This window comes from Uranotaenia lowii, chromosome 2 (genome assembly GCF_029784155.1).
Source record: "Uranotaenia lowii strain MFRU-FL chromosome 2, ASM2978415v1, whole genome shotgun sequence".
NCBI classification, from domain to species: domain Eukaryota; kingdom Metazoa; phylum Arthropoda; class Insecta; order Diptera; family Culicidae; genus Uranotaenia; species Uranotaenia lowii.
In genome coordinates, this window is record NC_073692.1 from 249230619 (window position 1) to 249244690 (window position 14072).

The 14072-nt window shown below is 34.7% G+C and overlaps 1 protein-coding gene across 1 annotated transcript; it reads left to right on the plus strand.

Moving 5' to 3' along the window:
• Nucleotides 1-2997: 2997 nt before the first annotated feature.
• LOC129743591 (cytoplasmic phosphatidylinositol transfer protein 1) lies at nucleotides 2998-11591 on the plus strand. The gene is made up of 7 exons (XM_055735653.1): nucleotides 2998-3183; nucleotides 3256-3404; nucleotides 3766-3854; nucleotides 10708-10715; nucleotides 10838-10909; nucleotides 10970-11224; nucleotides 11281-11591. Exons 1-7 carry the CDS (start codon nucleotides 3136-3138, stop codon nucleotides 11452-11454), a joined length of 795 nt encoding a protein of 264 aa, XP_055591628.1. The 5' UTR covers nucleotides 2998-3135; the 3' UTR covers nucleotides 11455-11591.
• The last annotated feature ends 2481 nt before the right edge of the window (nucleotides 11592-14072 follow it).

A 14072-nucleotide genomic window follows, 5' to 3' on the forward strand; every position in this document is an offset into this window, starting at 1 on the left:
TCAGAGCACATAAGCAGACTTTAAATCCTATTTTAGGCTTCCTAAAAATTGTTCAAGATAATTTGGATTAAACTTGCTCAAAAAATAGTTTTTGGACGCAAAAAAAATATAAAAACTCATTTTCTGTTTTATTAAGTTTAGAACAGTTTTGAAAATAAAGTGAATAAATTAGTGAAAATCCAAGATTTTTTCTATGAAATCCGGGCCAGACCGAACTTTTCCAAAAAAATTTGTCGAATATCCAGGCAAAGCATCACCAAAACAATCTGGTTCAGTTAAGTGTCCTTTGAGCTTTGAGTTCTGTGTTCATATTTTTCTATTGAATAAAATATTCTTCAAGTTGCTTCCAAATGATGATGGCTCCAGATGTTTCTCAGGAATCCGAATCCCTTGAATGTAACGCTTAGAAAAGTCAAATTCCTAATACAATAGAACAGGACTACCGAGACTGAAGGAACATATACATCTGAATAGGAATGGCCATTAAAATAAAGGTTTAAAGAGTTGCTAAAATGTCCCGCTTTTTTTTTTAAAGTATCTGGTAAGCCTACCTTAACCTGAACTAAACGTTGTAGAGCCTAGTCCACACTAGGCAACTTGAACTGCGATTTTTGTTATGAGACGAACTTTGTTGTCTGTTGTTGGAAATCTGAGACGGTCTCAGCGTCTCCCGAAGAAAATGGGAGACGCTGAGACCGTCTCGAGACGAACCGTCTCCTAGTGTGGACTAGGCTTAAAACATTTCTATTTACATTTCCTAAAAATCAAATTGACCATGTACCTAAACAAGGATTCGCTTCATCCATATCAAATGGCAAATGACTACTGCATACCCTTAGGGCCCGAAGTAAACGATCTGGTGTTCCAATTCGAGACATCTTGGCAAACTTAAATTAAACATTTTTTGTACCCCATCTACAAATATATCAAACTGTCTGACTAGGCCGTTTAGTCCTAAACAAACTTTCATCCGACGGGTTCTACAACACCACATCACATAGGAAGTCACCACCGGACCCTGACGGAAGCTGTTTTTGGAAGTGACCGCTAGATAAACGCATTTCCTTTCCGATATGATCTAATTAACAGCTGATTCGCCGCAACGATTACGACCCCCCTCTTACTAATCCGAAGTTAGGAAAAACGGGAAAAATACCCACGACAAATGTAATAACGGGATAACTATCTTAGGATAAGGTACACCGGGGTAAGTGGGGACGGTTTTTCGTATAGTTCAACTTTAAAAAATCATTAAAAAATCAGCAGTGGATCAATTTTGATAAAATTGCATTCAATGTAAAGCAGAACATGTTGTTTACAAATGCTGAAAAGATGAGCTTGATAGACGCAAAGCGAAAAAAGTTATCACGTAAATTGTTATGGACTGCTGGTGTCTTCACTTACCCCGCTTTATGGGGTAAGTGGGGACGGTAGATTTTCCCTTTGATTTCTCAGGAAATTTTCAACTAATTTGTGTTTTTTTGGTTGAATACGTTACTTTATTACTCGATCCGTCCAAAATTTTGAAAAAAGTTCATGGTAGTGATTATTGTGTTCAATTTATGTTACAACACACGAGATCCGATTTTATCGAAAATATATACTAATTTCAGTACTTTTCCCAACTTTTCATGATCCGAATGCTAAATTAAGCTAAAATGTATTGAATGAAGGGGAGAAAATTGAAAAAATGTGTAAACATCAAGTATATATAAAGCCGTCCCCACTTACCCCAGGTAGGGTTTGGAGACAACATTTTAGATTTTTTAAAATAAACTATTTTTTCTTAATTTTTAATCGTCGTTTCTTTTCCTAACTTGTTGTTTCGAATTCAAGGATTGTTTCAATGTAAAGTTTTTCGTCAAGAGCCAGCTAGTTTAAGAGAAATTTGCGATTGAAAAAGATGCACATCAACTCCACATCGTAGTTAAAAATAGAAACTTAACAAAAAGTCACCGTAAACATCCGCTATTGTCGGAACCGTATCTCTTTTACAGTTTTTGGATAGATTACAAGTAAATTTAACATTCTACATTCAAAGTTTGAAAAAATAGTTTACAGTATTGTTTTTATAGCCACCGTCCCCACTTACCCCGCGTCCCCACTTACCCCGGTGTACCTTATATTAAACTCAATATCTAAATCGAATTGCAATTTGATGTAGACACGTAATTTTATATAATTTCCGGAAAACACTAAACTTTCTTTGAATGATCCCGTCGCATCTCTGAACGCTTTGAAATATATACCTAACGTTTATCTATGATCAGTAGTTCAAAATTTGGTCTTATATGGTTTAATATCATACCTGAATTAAAAGCACTAGTGTTGAAATTATTAATTAATTCTCAAAAATTATTACAATTTGGAATCAGACATCTTGTTTTTGTGTTTTCAACTTCCAAACGTCAATTTTCTTTCTCTGGAAACAGGGATGCCAGGTATACTAGATTTGTTCTTGGTCGATTTCGATTGGTCGGTTCTGTCTTCGAAATTCGAATATAGATCTGCTTTTCTTGCAGTACCGTTAACCGGAATATTTTCCTATATTCGGTTATTCTGTGCCTGAATAGTGTTGTCGTAAAAGTATATGTGAACTTGTTTCACAGCTTCCGACTAAAATAACACAAGAAGCTATTGACATTCAAATTCTTTAGAAGCTGGACATTCGATGAGATTTTCTGGCCCAACAACAAACCTTTTCGAACTTAAAAGAATTGTCAATATTCTGTTTATTCCCGGAGATATTTCCGCCAAGAAACCAAACAATGCCCTATATTTAATTCACAAAATGGGACTTGTTTTTTTTGCAATCCTAAAACTGAGTTTTGAATTAAATTTCTTGACCGTGCCAGCTACACGCATAAATATACTGAGTTTTGAGTTAAATTTCTTGGCCGTGCAGCTACACGAAAAATTTCGCCGCACCCCATTTCTCTTTCGTAAAATTTTGTAAATAAGACGTATACGAACTGTCACAACAAAAGAGAATTACGTCATCGTGAATCAAGATAGGTAGATCATCTAGCTATCCTGATCGTGAATCGACCCATACAAATAAAAAAAAGTAAGCGAGATGTTATTTATAATCATCCCTTAATCACAGTTCTACAAAGTCGCATACATTTTGTTGTAATGCTTACTAAAGAGTATCGTATTTGCATGCCGTTGACGGTCGAGGAGGTAAACATACATAAACAAAACCAATCTGCAAAGCATTTATCAAATAAAACGAATTTACCTTTTTATTTTCAGTATAAAATTGGCCAGCTATACATGATTGCACGTCATAGTCTTGAGCAATCGGATGCCGGCAACGGAGTTGAAGTGATAGAAAACAAGGAGTGCCATGACCCAGAGCATGGCAAGGGCCAATACACAGAGAAAAGGATACATTTGTCCAGGTACACCAAAAGTTTTCTTACAGCATTTTATTCGTTCGATATGGAGTTATATTAAACCAACATTCCTGATTTGTGTAGTTCTTGATTAAGTATTTATCATACTCACTCATCATACATATCATTTCTCTGGATGTTTTTGTAAATGTTAATGAACAATTTAAGGTTTTACAAATATAAACAAGTCATTCAGGGGATATACATTAGCATAGATTATACTAAAGATGTTTCAATTCAATATGACTTAATTCTTATACTTATATTCTATTATTACATTTTATTAGTGACACTTTACCATCCTTATGGCATTCGTGTCAAAACCTATCCTTATATTCTGTTTTCTTATTTACATTTATGCTTCCAGCCGTTTACCTTACTGGGTCCAAGCTTTTTGCCCTCGAGTGTTTTACGTTGTGGAAAGGGGATGGAACTATTATCCATTCACAATAACAGGTAAGTAAATCTGAAACTTGAATTCATAAGCAAAATAGATTTTAAAATTTTATTAAGAGTGGTAATAAATTTCGAGATTTCCATTTACAATAACAGGTACTTAATTAGATCTGAAGCATGACTTCTAAAGCACAACACAGATTTCAAAATATTATTTTGAGAAGTAATAGACTTCGAGAGACTAAGATATTTTTTATCATAAATTTGAATTTCTGGTTAGAATAGCTTAAACACATGTAGGTATGGGCTTCCGATAAACTTTTTTTCTCCGAAATCTAGGTATAGATTTATTGTGCATCAATATGTCTAGATTTACATATTGTATATTTTAACAAAGTTAAGTAATAGTTAAGTAATAATAGTGTACCTACGGCTTCTAAGGCTGCGTTTTCACAAAACTCATTATTCATGTATACGTATTGATGCGTTCATCTTTAAAATTTTATACGTAATATACACACTTTTAAAGATAATTTTGAGTTTTAAAATATCAGAGTATTTTTTTAAATGATATGAACTTGTTTTTTTACTCATAGGAGTTTTAAAACACTATATTCAATAATTTTTAAAATCATAATTTGAGTGCAATTATTGCACTCATCAATAGAAAAAGCCCCTAGATGTAGACTTTTCATGTCTGTATAACAGTTGAAGGCTCTGCTGGAGCTTTCAAATGAGCTGTCAAATCTGGCGAACAATATGCTTATCTTTCCACCATAGGTGAATTTAGGCTAGGGAGACAAAGAAAGACAAAAGCTCAAACTGTTCGATTTTTCGACAAAATATCTAATTGATGCGTGCATAAATGAAATGTTGCACGCATTATAACAGTCGAAAAATCGAGCAGTTCAAGCTTTTGTCTGCCTTTGTCTCCCTAACCTAAATTCACATATGGTGGAAAGAGAAGCATATTGTTTGCCAGATTTGACAGCTCATTTGAAAGTTCCAGCAGAGTCTTCAACTGTTATATAGACATGAAAAGTCTACATCTAGGGGCTTTTTCTATTGATGAGTGCAATAATTGCACTTAAATTAATTTTTAAAAATTATTGAATATAGTGTTTTAAAACTCCTATGAGTAAAAAAACAAGTTCATATCATTTAAAAAAATACTCTGATACTTTAAAACTCAAAATTATCTTTAAAAGTGTGTATATTACGTATAAAATTTTAAAACTTCTATGAGTTTAAAAACAAGTTCATATCATTTTACAAGAAATATTCTGATATTTTGAAACTCAAACTTAACTTTAAAAGTGTTTATATTACGTATAAAATTTTAAAGATGAATGCATCAATACGTATACACTGAGGTTTTTTTTTACGCGGTTTTTTTACACGGTTTTTTTTACGCGGATTTTCGAATTATCGCGTTTTTTTTTCACGCGGATTTTCGAATTTACGCGGTTTTACAGAGAAAATATTCTAAGACTTTTTCAAAGGAAAACACTTAGAATCTTTTTGTAGTTGGGAAAATCTTAGCTCTCAGACTAAGAACGTGATACATGAGATCTGTGACCTGAGACCTGAGACTTGAGACCTGAGACCTGAGACTTGAGACCTGAGACCTGGGACATGAGACCTGAGATTTGAGACCTGAAGATCTGAGACACGAGACATGAGACCTGAGACTTGAGACCTGGGACATGAGACCTGAGACATGAGACATAAGACCTAAGACATGAGACCTGGGACATGAGACCTGAGACATGAGACCAAAGACATGAGACATGAGACCTGAGACATGAGACCTGAGACATGAGACCTGAGACATGAGACCTGAGACATGAGACATAAGATCTAAGACATGAGACCTGAGACATGAGACCTGAGACATGAGACCTAAGACATGAGACATGAGACCTGAGACATGAGACATGAGACATGAGACATGTTTCCTGAGACATAAGACTTGAAACCTGAGACATGAGACATGTGACCTGAGACATGAGACCTGAGACCTGAGACCTGAGACCTGAGACATGAGACCTGAGACATGAGACCTGAGACCTGGGACATGGAACATGAGACCTGAGACATGAAACCTGAGACATGAAACCTAAGACCTGAGACATGGAACATGAGACCTGAGACATGAGACATGAGACGATCTGAATTCCACACTGTCATATAAGCCTCACTATATTCTACTATTCTATTAATCTAATTGATTTTGTTTTTTATCTTAAAAATAAACTATCATTGTACGCAAATTTTTAAATAATCATGGTTCTTACGCGTTTTTTTTAGTAACGTGTTGTTTTGTTTGAATTTTTTTATTAAAATGGATTTTTTACGTGGATTTTCGAATTAACGAGTTTTTTTTTTTACGCGGATTTTCGAATTAACGCGGTTTTTTTTACGCGGATTTTCGAATTAACGCGTTTTTTTTTACGCGAATTTTCGAATTAACGCGGTTTTTTTTACGCGGTTTTTTTTACGCGGGACGGAATACCGCGTAAAAAAAACCTCAGTGTACATGAATAATGAGTTTTGTGAAACGCGGCCTAACAAACACATTAGAACTTGATTGTAATCATACTTCACAATGTTACTTGATGTGTTAAACTTTTTTGAATGTCAACACATTTGTTCAACTGATTTTGGCAAAGCTTCATGTTGCAAAAAAAGTAAAACGTATTGATTTGAAAAAAAATGAACCAAATCTTTCTTATCGCAACTGCTCACAACACCCTTGTACGACATTATAAATATGGAAGAGTGGGGAATCTTGGGCCACTGTTCTTCTATGCTCCATAACATTGTTGTTATGATAAAATATGGTATGGTTTTTAACATTTCTAACATATCATAAGGATTGTATACCGATTGGCATAACGTCATTTGGCATAACGCCGTTTGGCATAAAATTCGTTTGGCATAAAGCCGTTTGGCATAATGGACGTTTGGCATAAAATGATGGATCAAAATTCCGAGGAAGCCTCTTCACGATTCGCGTTCGAACTAAAATGAAGTATGGGCTAGGGGATTGTCCCTAGATTTGGGTAAACCTAGAAACACGGGGACTCCCTAGGGCTTTCAATAAACTTTGGAAGACGGGGCCATCCTAAAATAAAGGGTGATACGGTCAAAAATTGGTCAAGGGAAAACGCGTGTGAATCGGTGAAATCGTTTATTTAAAAATCAAAGTAAATTTCTTTTTCAAGTTTAATTAGTATAAAATTCATAAATGCCATCAGATTTTGTACAGCCACCTTGTCCACCTTCTTCGCAGCAGAAAGCCAGTTTGCCTTGAACTGCTGCTCGTCCTTAGCAGTTTTTTGGTCTTCTTTAGGTTTCGCTTGACAATAGCCCAGTATTTCTCAATTGGGCGGAGCTCTGGCGTGTTGGGAGGGTTCGTGTCCTTGGGAACCACCTGCACGTTGTTGGCGGCGTACCACTCCATGGCCTTTTTACCGTAATGGCAAGATGCCAAATCCGGCCAAAACAGTACGGAACAACCGTGTTTCTTCAGGAAAGGCAGCAAACGTTTATTCAAACACTCTTTCACGTAAATTTCTTGGTTGACAGTCCCGGAAGCTAAGCAAATGCTGCTTTTCAAGCCACAGGTTTCAGATGGCTTGCCAAACCAGATATTTCTTCGCGAACTTTGACAGTTTCATGTGCTTGAAAATATCTACTACCTTTCCACTTCCTTTCCAAACTTCGTCAGCATCGTCGTGTACAGCCTCCGGGATCGCGCTTTGGCCGTTCTATTTTGTTTATCATCGCGATTTGGAGTCACTACCTTCTTGTACGTCGATAGTCCGGCTCGTTTTTAGATGCCCGGTTGTGGACGATACACCCAGCTTATTTGCGGCATCTCGGAGAGAGAGGTTAGAGTTTCGCTTGAAACTACCGGCAACTCTCCCCAAACCGGCGGTTCCTCAAACACTTTAATTACATTTGTAACGGTTGATTTGGCAGCTCGGATTTTCGCGATCCGCGAGCAAAACTTTGATTCGCTGCTCTTCTTCCTTGGACGGCATTTTGACAACTGAAGAGTGAATTCCAAAATCAAAATAGGAGCAACATTCTACACACACACATACCTTCAAAATGAGGGGTGTTCAGGTTTTTTAAATGCAAAATTGATAGAAATACGTCAAGTTGATATTGACCAAATTTTGACCGTATCACCCTTTAATGGATCAAATTTTCGAGGAAGCCTCCTCACGCTTCGCGTTCAAACGACTTTTATGCCAAACGACGTTATGCCAATCGGCTTTATGCCAAATGACTTTAGGCCAAACGGCGTAGGACCTATCATAAGGCAATTTTTAATAAAAATTTTAACAATTTATTTTCCCGAAGTTTTGACTGTTTTAAAAAAGTCATCTTTTTGGATTTTGAAAAATGGTGGAGAATCGTGGGCCACCAAATCCTAAGTGACCAAAAAGCATGCAAAGTTTATGAGTTTACCCAAAACTATAATTTCGTAATTCATTTCTTTATTTTAAAGTAATTTCAAATGATGAAATAAAAAAGAGTGTTGTGTATGATAGAATAGTTTCAAAAAACCTGGCTCGGGAAAGTTTCGGCAAAATTCCTTATAAAGGATGGACAAAATATTTTTCATAACTCTTCATTTAGCATAAGTGTTGTAAACTGGGGTAGCACGGATACAAATAATAAATAACACGTAGTTACTTAACACTACATATTAAAAAGGACGATTTATTAGAGATAATACGTCGCGACTTAACGTTTACAAAACAAAACATAAAGTGATTGGTTGTTGTTGTTTTCTACCCGCCGGTTGGCGCGTCGATCAGCTGACAGAGAGGCTGCCAGCAGTGAGCCCAGCTGTTTTGTTGTAGGTTGTTTCACGCCCTAACAATAAGAAATATTAACAGATAGGAAAAGCTATAATTTGCAAGTTAGTTTCGTTTGTGTGAAAACTAAGATCATAAGCGTATAAGCATATTTTTGTTATGAACTTTACTATCCCCATCGATGCAATTAGCGGGGGATTAATCATGTAAGTAATTTGTTTTTACATTTTTAAAGCCCGGTTTACAGTTCTTGTGAACTCGAACTCGAACGTGAACGTGAACTCACCACAGTGAAAAAATATTCCGCAGTGAAATGTCAAATCGGTCAAATCATCAAAATTAGTAAGAGGTTTGTTCAACTGCGGGTAGAAATTGGTTTCGATCGGAAAATGACAGATCATTCAACCAAGGTTTTGATCGATTCTTGTCGAACCAATGCTCAAATTTAAATTCAAATTTCTCAAAAAAACATATTGTTCTTCTTCAAAACATATTCAGCTTTGAAAACGATTGATTTAATCAAATAATCCCAAAGTTCTTATCTTTGAATACAATGAATTTAAATTAAATTTTATGAATTTAAAGTACTCCCAAAAAGTATTTATCGATCAAGGAGTAACGAGCTTTAGTGATTCGTTTCTTTTGAAAAACTTATTGAAAGGACGTTATGAATATAACTTCTACAAGATAGCCATTTTTTGTTCTTGATTAAAAATTGACAAACGAAAATTTCAAAATTACTTTTAATTAGTGAAACAATTGAAAAGGTTTTTTTAATTAAAATGCATCAGTACTCTTTTGTTTGTTAATTTTTCTGCTTTTCAGTTCTCCTTAAAACACATTATTTTTGAATGATTTCGTAAATTTTTATAATTATTTCCATACCTTTTCTGAAACACACATTTGAACAAAGCGGAATCTATTTTTTTATTTCAATGGAATCTGGCCATTCGATGATCCTCATTTACATTTATTCGTTGAGAAGCTCTTCCAACAGGTACATTTATTCGTCGAGAAACTCTTCCAACAGGTGCAATTAAATGATGTCCAAGCGGGTTTTAAAGTTAAAAAAAACATTTCGTATGCGTTTCATTTCAAACTTGTAGTATTTTAAGCCTTTAAATGCCTTCATATGTGCTTACAAATTAAAAAACTAATTTTTATGAAGCAAAAATTTTTCCGTCATCGGTGAAATTTTTTTCAGAATGCACATTGCCATTCGGACGTGAAAATGAACGCGGAATTTATATTCACCACTCTTGTTCGTTTTCCGTTTTCACGTTCGCTCAGTGCGTTTACACTTCGAGCGGAATGTCAGTGAACGCGGAAAAAATATTCCGCAGTGAAAATCGGGGGAATTGAAATAAAATTAATATTAAAGGGCTTTGAACAAGGAAATCAGTTCAAAAATAATCGTTCAACCATTCCGCATCTATTCCACCTAGTTTCGCAGCCATGAAATGCAGCATAGTCGAGTTTTTGAAGAATATAAGTTTTTTTCATTTTCACGTTCGAAAGAACTGTAAATGCACCTTAAGCTTTATGAATAAAAGAAGCATATGATGCGTATTTAAGTCAACTACATATAGAAAAATAGTTTACGCAAAGCGACGGCGATGACTGTTGGATTGAGATTTTTATCTCAACACACATCTAAGATATTCTAAGTGGCCCACGTTTCCTCATGTCCCACGTCCCCTAATAGTTAACTAAAAAACAATACGATAAAAAAATAGTTTTTTTCATGAAGAGGTCATTGAGTGAAGAAATAGTAAATCACACAAAGGATACGAAAGTTTAGTTATTGCATTTTTTTAATCGGTGTAATCGGGTTGTCGCAAACTTGAAAGTGAGATTTAATGATTATTTCATAGCATTAACTCAGTTTTCGCATCTTACATTTCAATCTACATTGAAGCCCTGGCCTAGATTTAGAAAATATATAAGAAAACAATGATTCATTTATTTTTGAGTTTTTTTCCTAAAATGGAAATTGTGTGTAAATTAAAAAAAAATTAATTTAATTCGATTTAAATTCTAATATATTTTCTTTTCGCTCTTCTCGGTTCCTGACAAAGAATATACGGTAGGTCAAATATTGCAAACCTCAGGCTTGTAACTTGGTTAAATTTTTACGAGCCTGTTGATTAGATGTTATATATATATATATAAACCTAATATAAAATGTATTATGTTAAAATATTCCAGTGTTCTTTCATACCAAAGCTACATATAACTATTTTAACCAAATTCGAAGACAATGCTGGAACATCAGAAAATGTAAGCTTTTTTTTTTATTTATGTAAGGAATTTAGTGACGTAAACATTAATGTATTTTAGTGTCTCAATATACCAGAAGATAAGTTACCGGAAAGGACCATAGATTTTGTTGATATTGCTTTTGATGAAATAACCGCCAAACATTATAAAAAGGAAGAGGATCCTAAATTTTTCAAATCATCTGTTACTGGAAGAGGACCGCTGGTTGAAGGTTGGAGACAAACAGATCAGCCCATCATGTGTTCATATAAACTGGTACAAGTTTCCTTTGAAGTTTGGGGTTTCCAAACTAAAGTGGAGGATTTCATACAAAGAGTAATTTTTTTGACTATAAGAAATCTGGGAAGAAAATAATGGTTCAATAATTTCAGTGTATAAGAGACGTTCTCCTGCTTGGACACAGACAAGCGTTCACTTGGATAGACGAATGGCATGGGATGTCTATTGAAGATGTACGAGAATACGAACGTAAAAAGCAGGAAGAAGCTAATGAAAAGGTATTAATATCGCGAGAAGACGTCGAAGATCCAGCAACTGTAGATTAAATTACTAGTTGCAAAATTGGACGATTGACTATGTGGATATAAAACATCATGAATATTTGACATCTGGTATGTCTTTATCGCACATAGCAAATTGATAGTATAGGTCAAATAAAAAGAACACAAATTAGCCTCATAAATACTATTGCTTTATCAATCATACTTAACAGAAAGAAATTCCAAGATGTCACTGTTCATACAGCTTTTTTGTTAAAACGAAATACTTTTTGGTTTGAAAAGTTATAAATATTTGTTTGAAATTGGTTTCATTCACTGACTGCGTCAGACATGGTAAACAACAAATTTCGTGAAGGATTCCATCCCAGTCGCTTGGCAAGTGCGGATGTATTTTCGTTTCGCTACATATCGGTGCTTTATACACGCAGAACTGCCCCTACTCGCAAAACAGTCCCATATGAATTTTCATCATTTTTCATCTAGCCTGACAGTTCGTCATTTTGAACATTGGACTTCAATATAAATTAATAAAAAAAGAGACTTTGTTCTAGAAATAACGAAAAAAAATATCAGCTAGCGCCTGTCCCATATGAAATATACCCGTATAACAGTCCCATATGTGAAATACCATGCACGGAAGTAGTTACCTTAGGGCCCTCCCAACGGTTCAGGCGTAAATATTGGTTTTAAGTATACCAGTTTATGCACAATTTGAAATTTTAGAATCGGCTAAAACACCCACTCCCCACCGGTGTAGGAGCAAATTTAAAACGGAAACACTTTCATTGCAGACACTCAATAATTGAGAAGAAAAACCCATTTTATTAGAAAAATTGCATAAGTTTTGAGTTTCACGATTAATTGTCTTAAAATTAATTCTACGAATATTCTTTTTGACAGAACAATGATTTCAACTATTCTACCAGGATTACATTAATTTAAAAGCAAACATGACTACACAACGAGGAAAAAAGCTCAATTGAAACAATTCTTCAATTAATTCAATCAAATTGCTTTGAATCAATGGAATAAGGTTTTGTTAAAATGAAATGAAAAAGCAATTTTTTTTTTCAAGTTATTGCTGACATTGATAAAGGAAATGAGAAATGTTTATCCCAAAGTCAAAGGAAATTTTCCTTTGATTTGTCGACATTTTTGTTTGACAAAAACTTGTTTCACTTAGTAAATTTATGTATGGATACAGAAAAATATGCTGCTATTGACGAAAACTCCGAGCAATCTATACTAAAAATCTCTCAATATCTCAAATAAAACAAAAATTATAGAACAAACAATAAACATAAACAATTAAATATTTAATTTACCTCATCGAAAAAGTATTGAAATTTTCTTTTCGTTTTTTTTTTTCAAATTTTAGAACGCTGACTAGATTCACTAATTCGTCGAGCCCAAATGAAAAGCTTTTTATTTAATTATATTTAATCGAGAATAATGTGACATCTATTATTTATACTTGGTATGGTTTTTATTAACATCTATTCTCAATTTATGTTACGTATAGGCTGGTTGAAGCGAAAAAAACATTCAAATAATATCTCAAAAAGAAACTATTATCACACCCAATGTTACCCAAACATGTGTGAAAGAAATCATTGTTGGCTAAAATTTTCTCACCGTAAACTAAATCGGTCTGTCGTATATTTTGAAATCCTGTTCCAAATTTGCATGAATTTGGAACAAAGGCGTATAACTGTTGGGAATTTTGAAATCGATAACTGTGCTAAAACAGCAATTTACGCCACCGGTGCCAGCCGAAATGTTTTAGCGTGGTCGAAAACCGTGTTTTGCATCTACCGTTGGGACCGCCCTTACTATGTATCTTTTGGTGAAATGACCTTTGATTTATTGCTTTAAGTCATTTAAACAACATTCAACTCACTTGATGTCGAATCAGGCACACTACATAGTAAATTTAACTATAATTTTTGAAAGGCAGGCTAAAATAAAGGAAAGATGGTCTTCCTGTGAGAAAAACTATGAGAAACAACTAAAAACCATAATAAGATTCAACTTACAATGTGGAATTCACGAACTACATTTACAAGTTCAGAAATGATCAAATTTAAGTCTTAGAAGGTTGCTTGGTGAGCAAACCATATTCTGTATGGGACTGTTATGCGAGTAGATTTGAAAAAGGTCTCGAATATGCTCGCATAACAGTCCCATAACCAACAAGAATGGTTCTCCAGACCTTACCAGTTGCCAAATTTTGAAAATTTCAGATCCTACGATTTATTATGACAACCTAGAACACATTCATTGAACGATTTATGTTTATGCTGAAAGCTGTGGTCAGAATTTTAAAGTGTATTCCAAAACAGAAAAAGCTGATTTTCTCGCTTGCTCGTTATGCATATGGACTGCTATGAAAGTAGGAGCAGAGAAGTTAAGAAAAAGTTTAGAGTTCCCACAAGCAGTTATATCCTGCATCATTCGGTCGTCAATTGCCGAATCCATTAAGCAACGGAAGTGACAAGCTGTATTTCCCCCGGCAGTGCTGGTGCGCCATCCCTACATCTGGCTGGAACATCCAGGCTGTTTGTCATTACCATCAGCAGCAGAGGAGTTCATTTGTTTCCTCCCAATTAATCTGGGTTTGTATACTGTGTGGGCGGTTGTCCGATAGTTCCGGTATTAGGTAT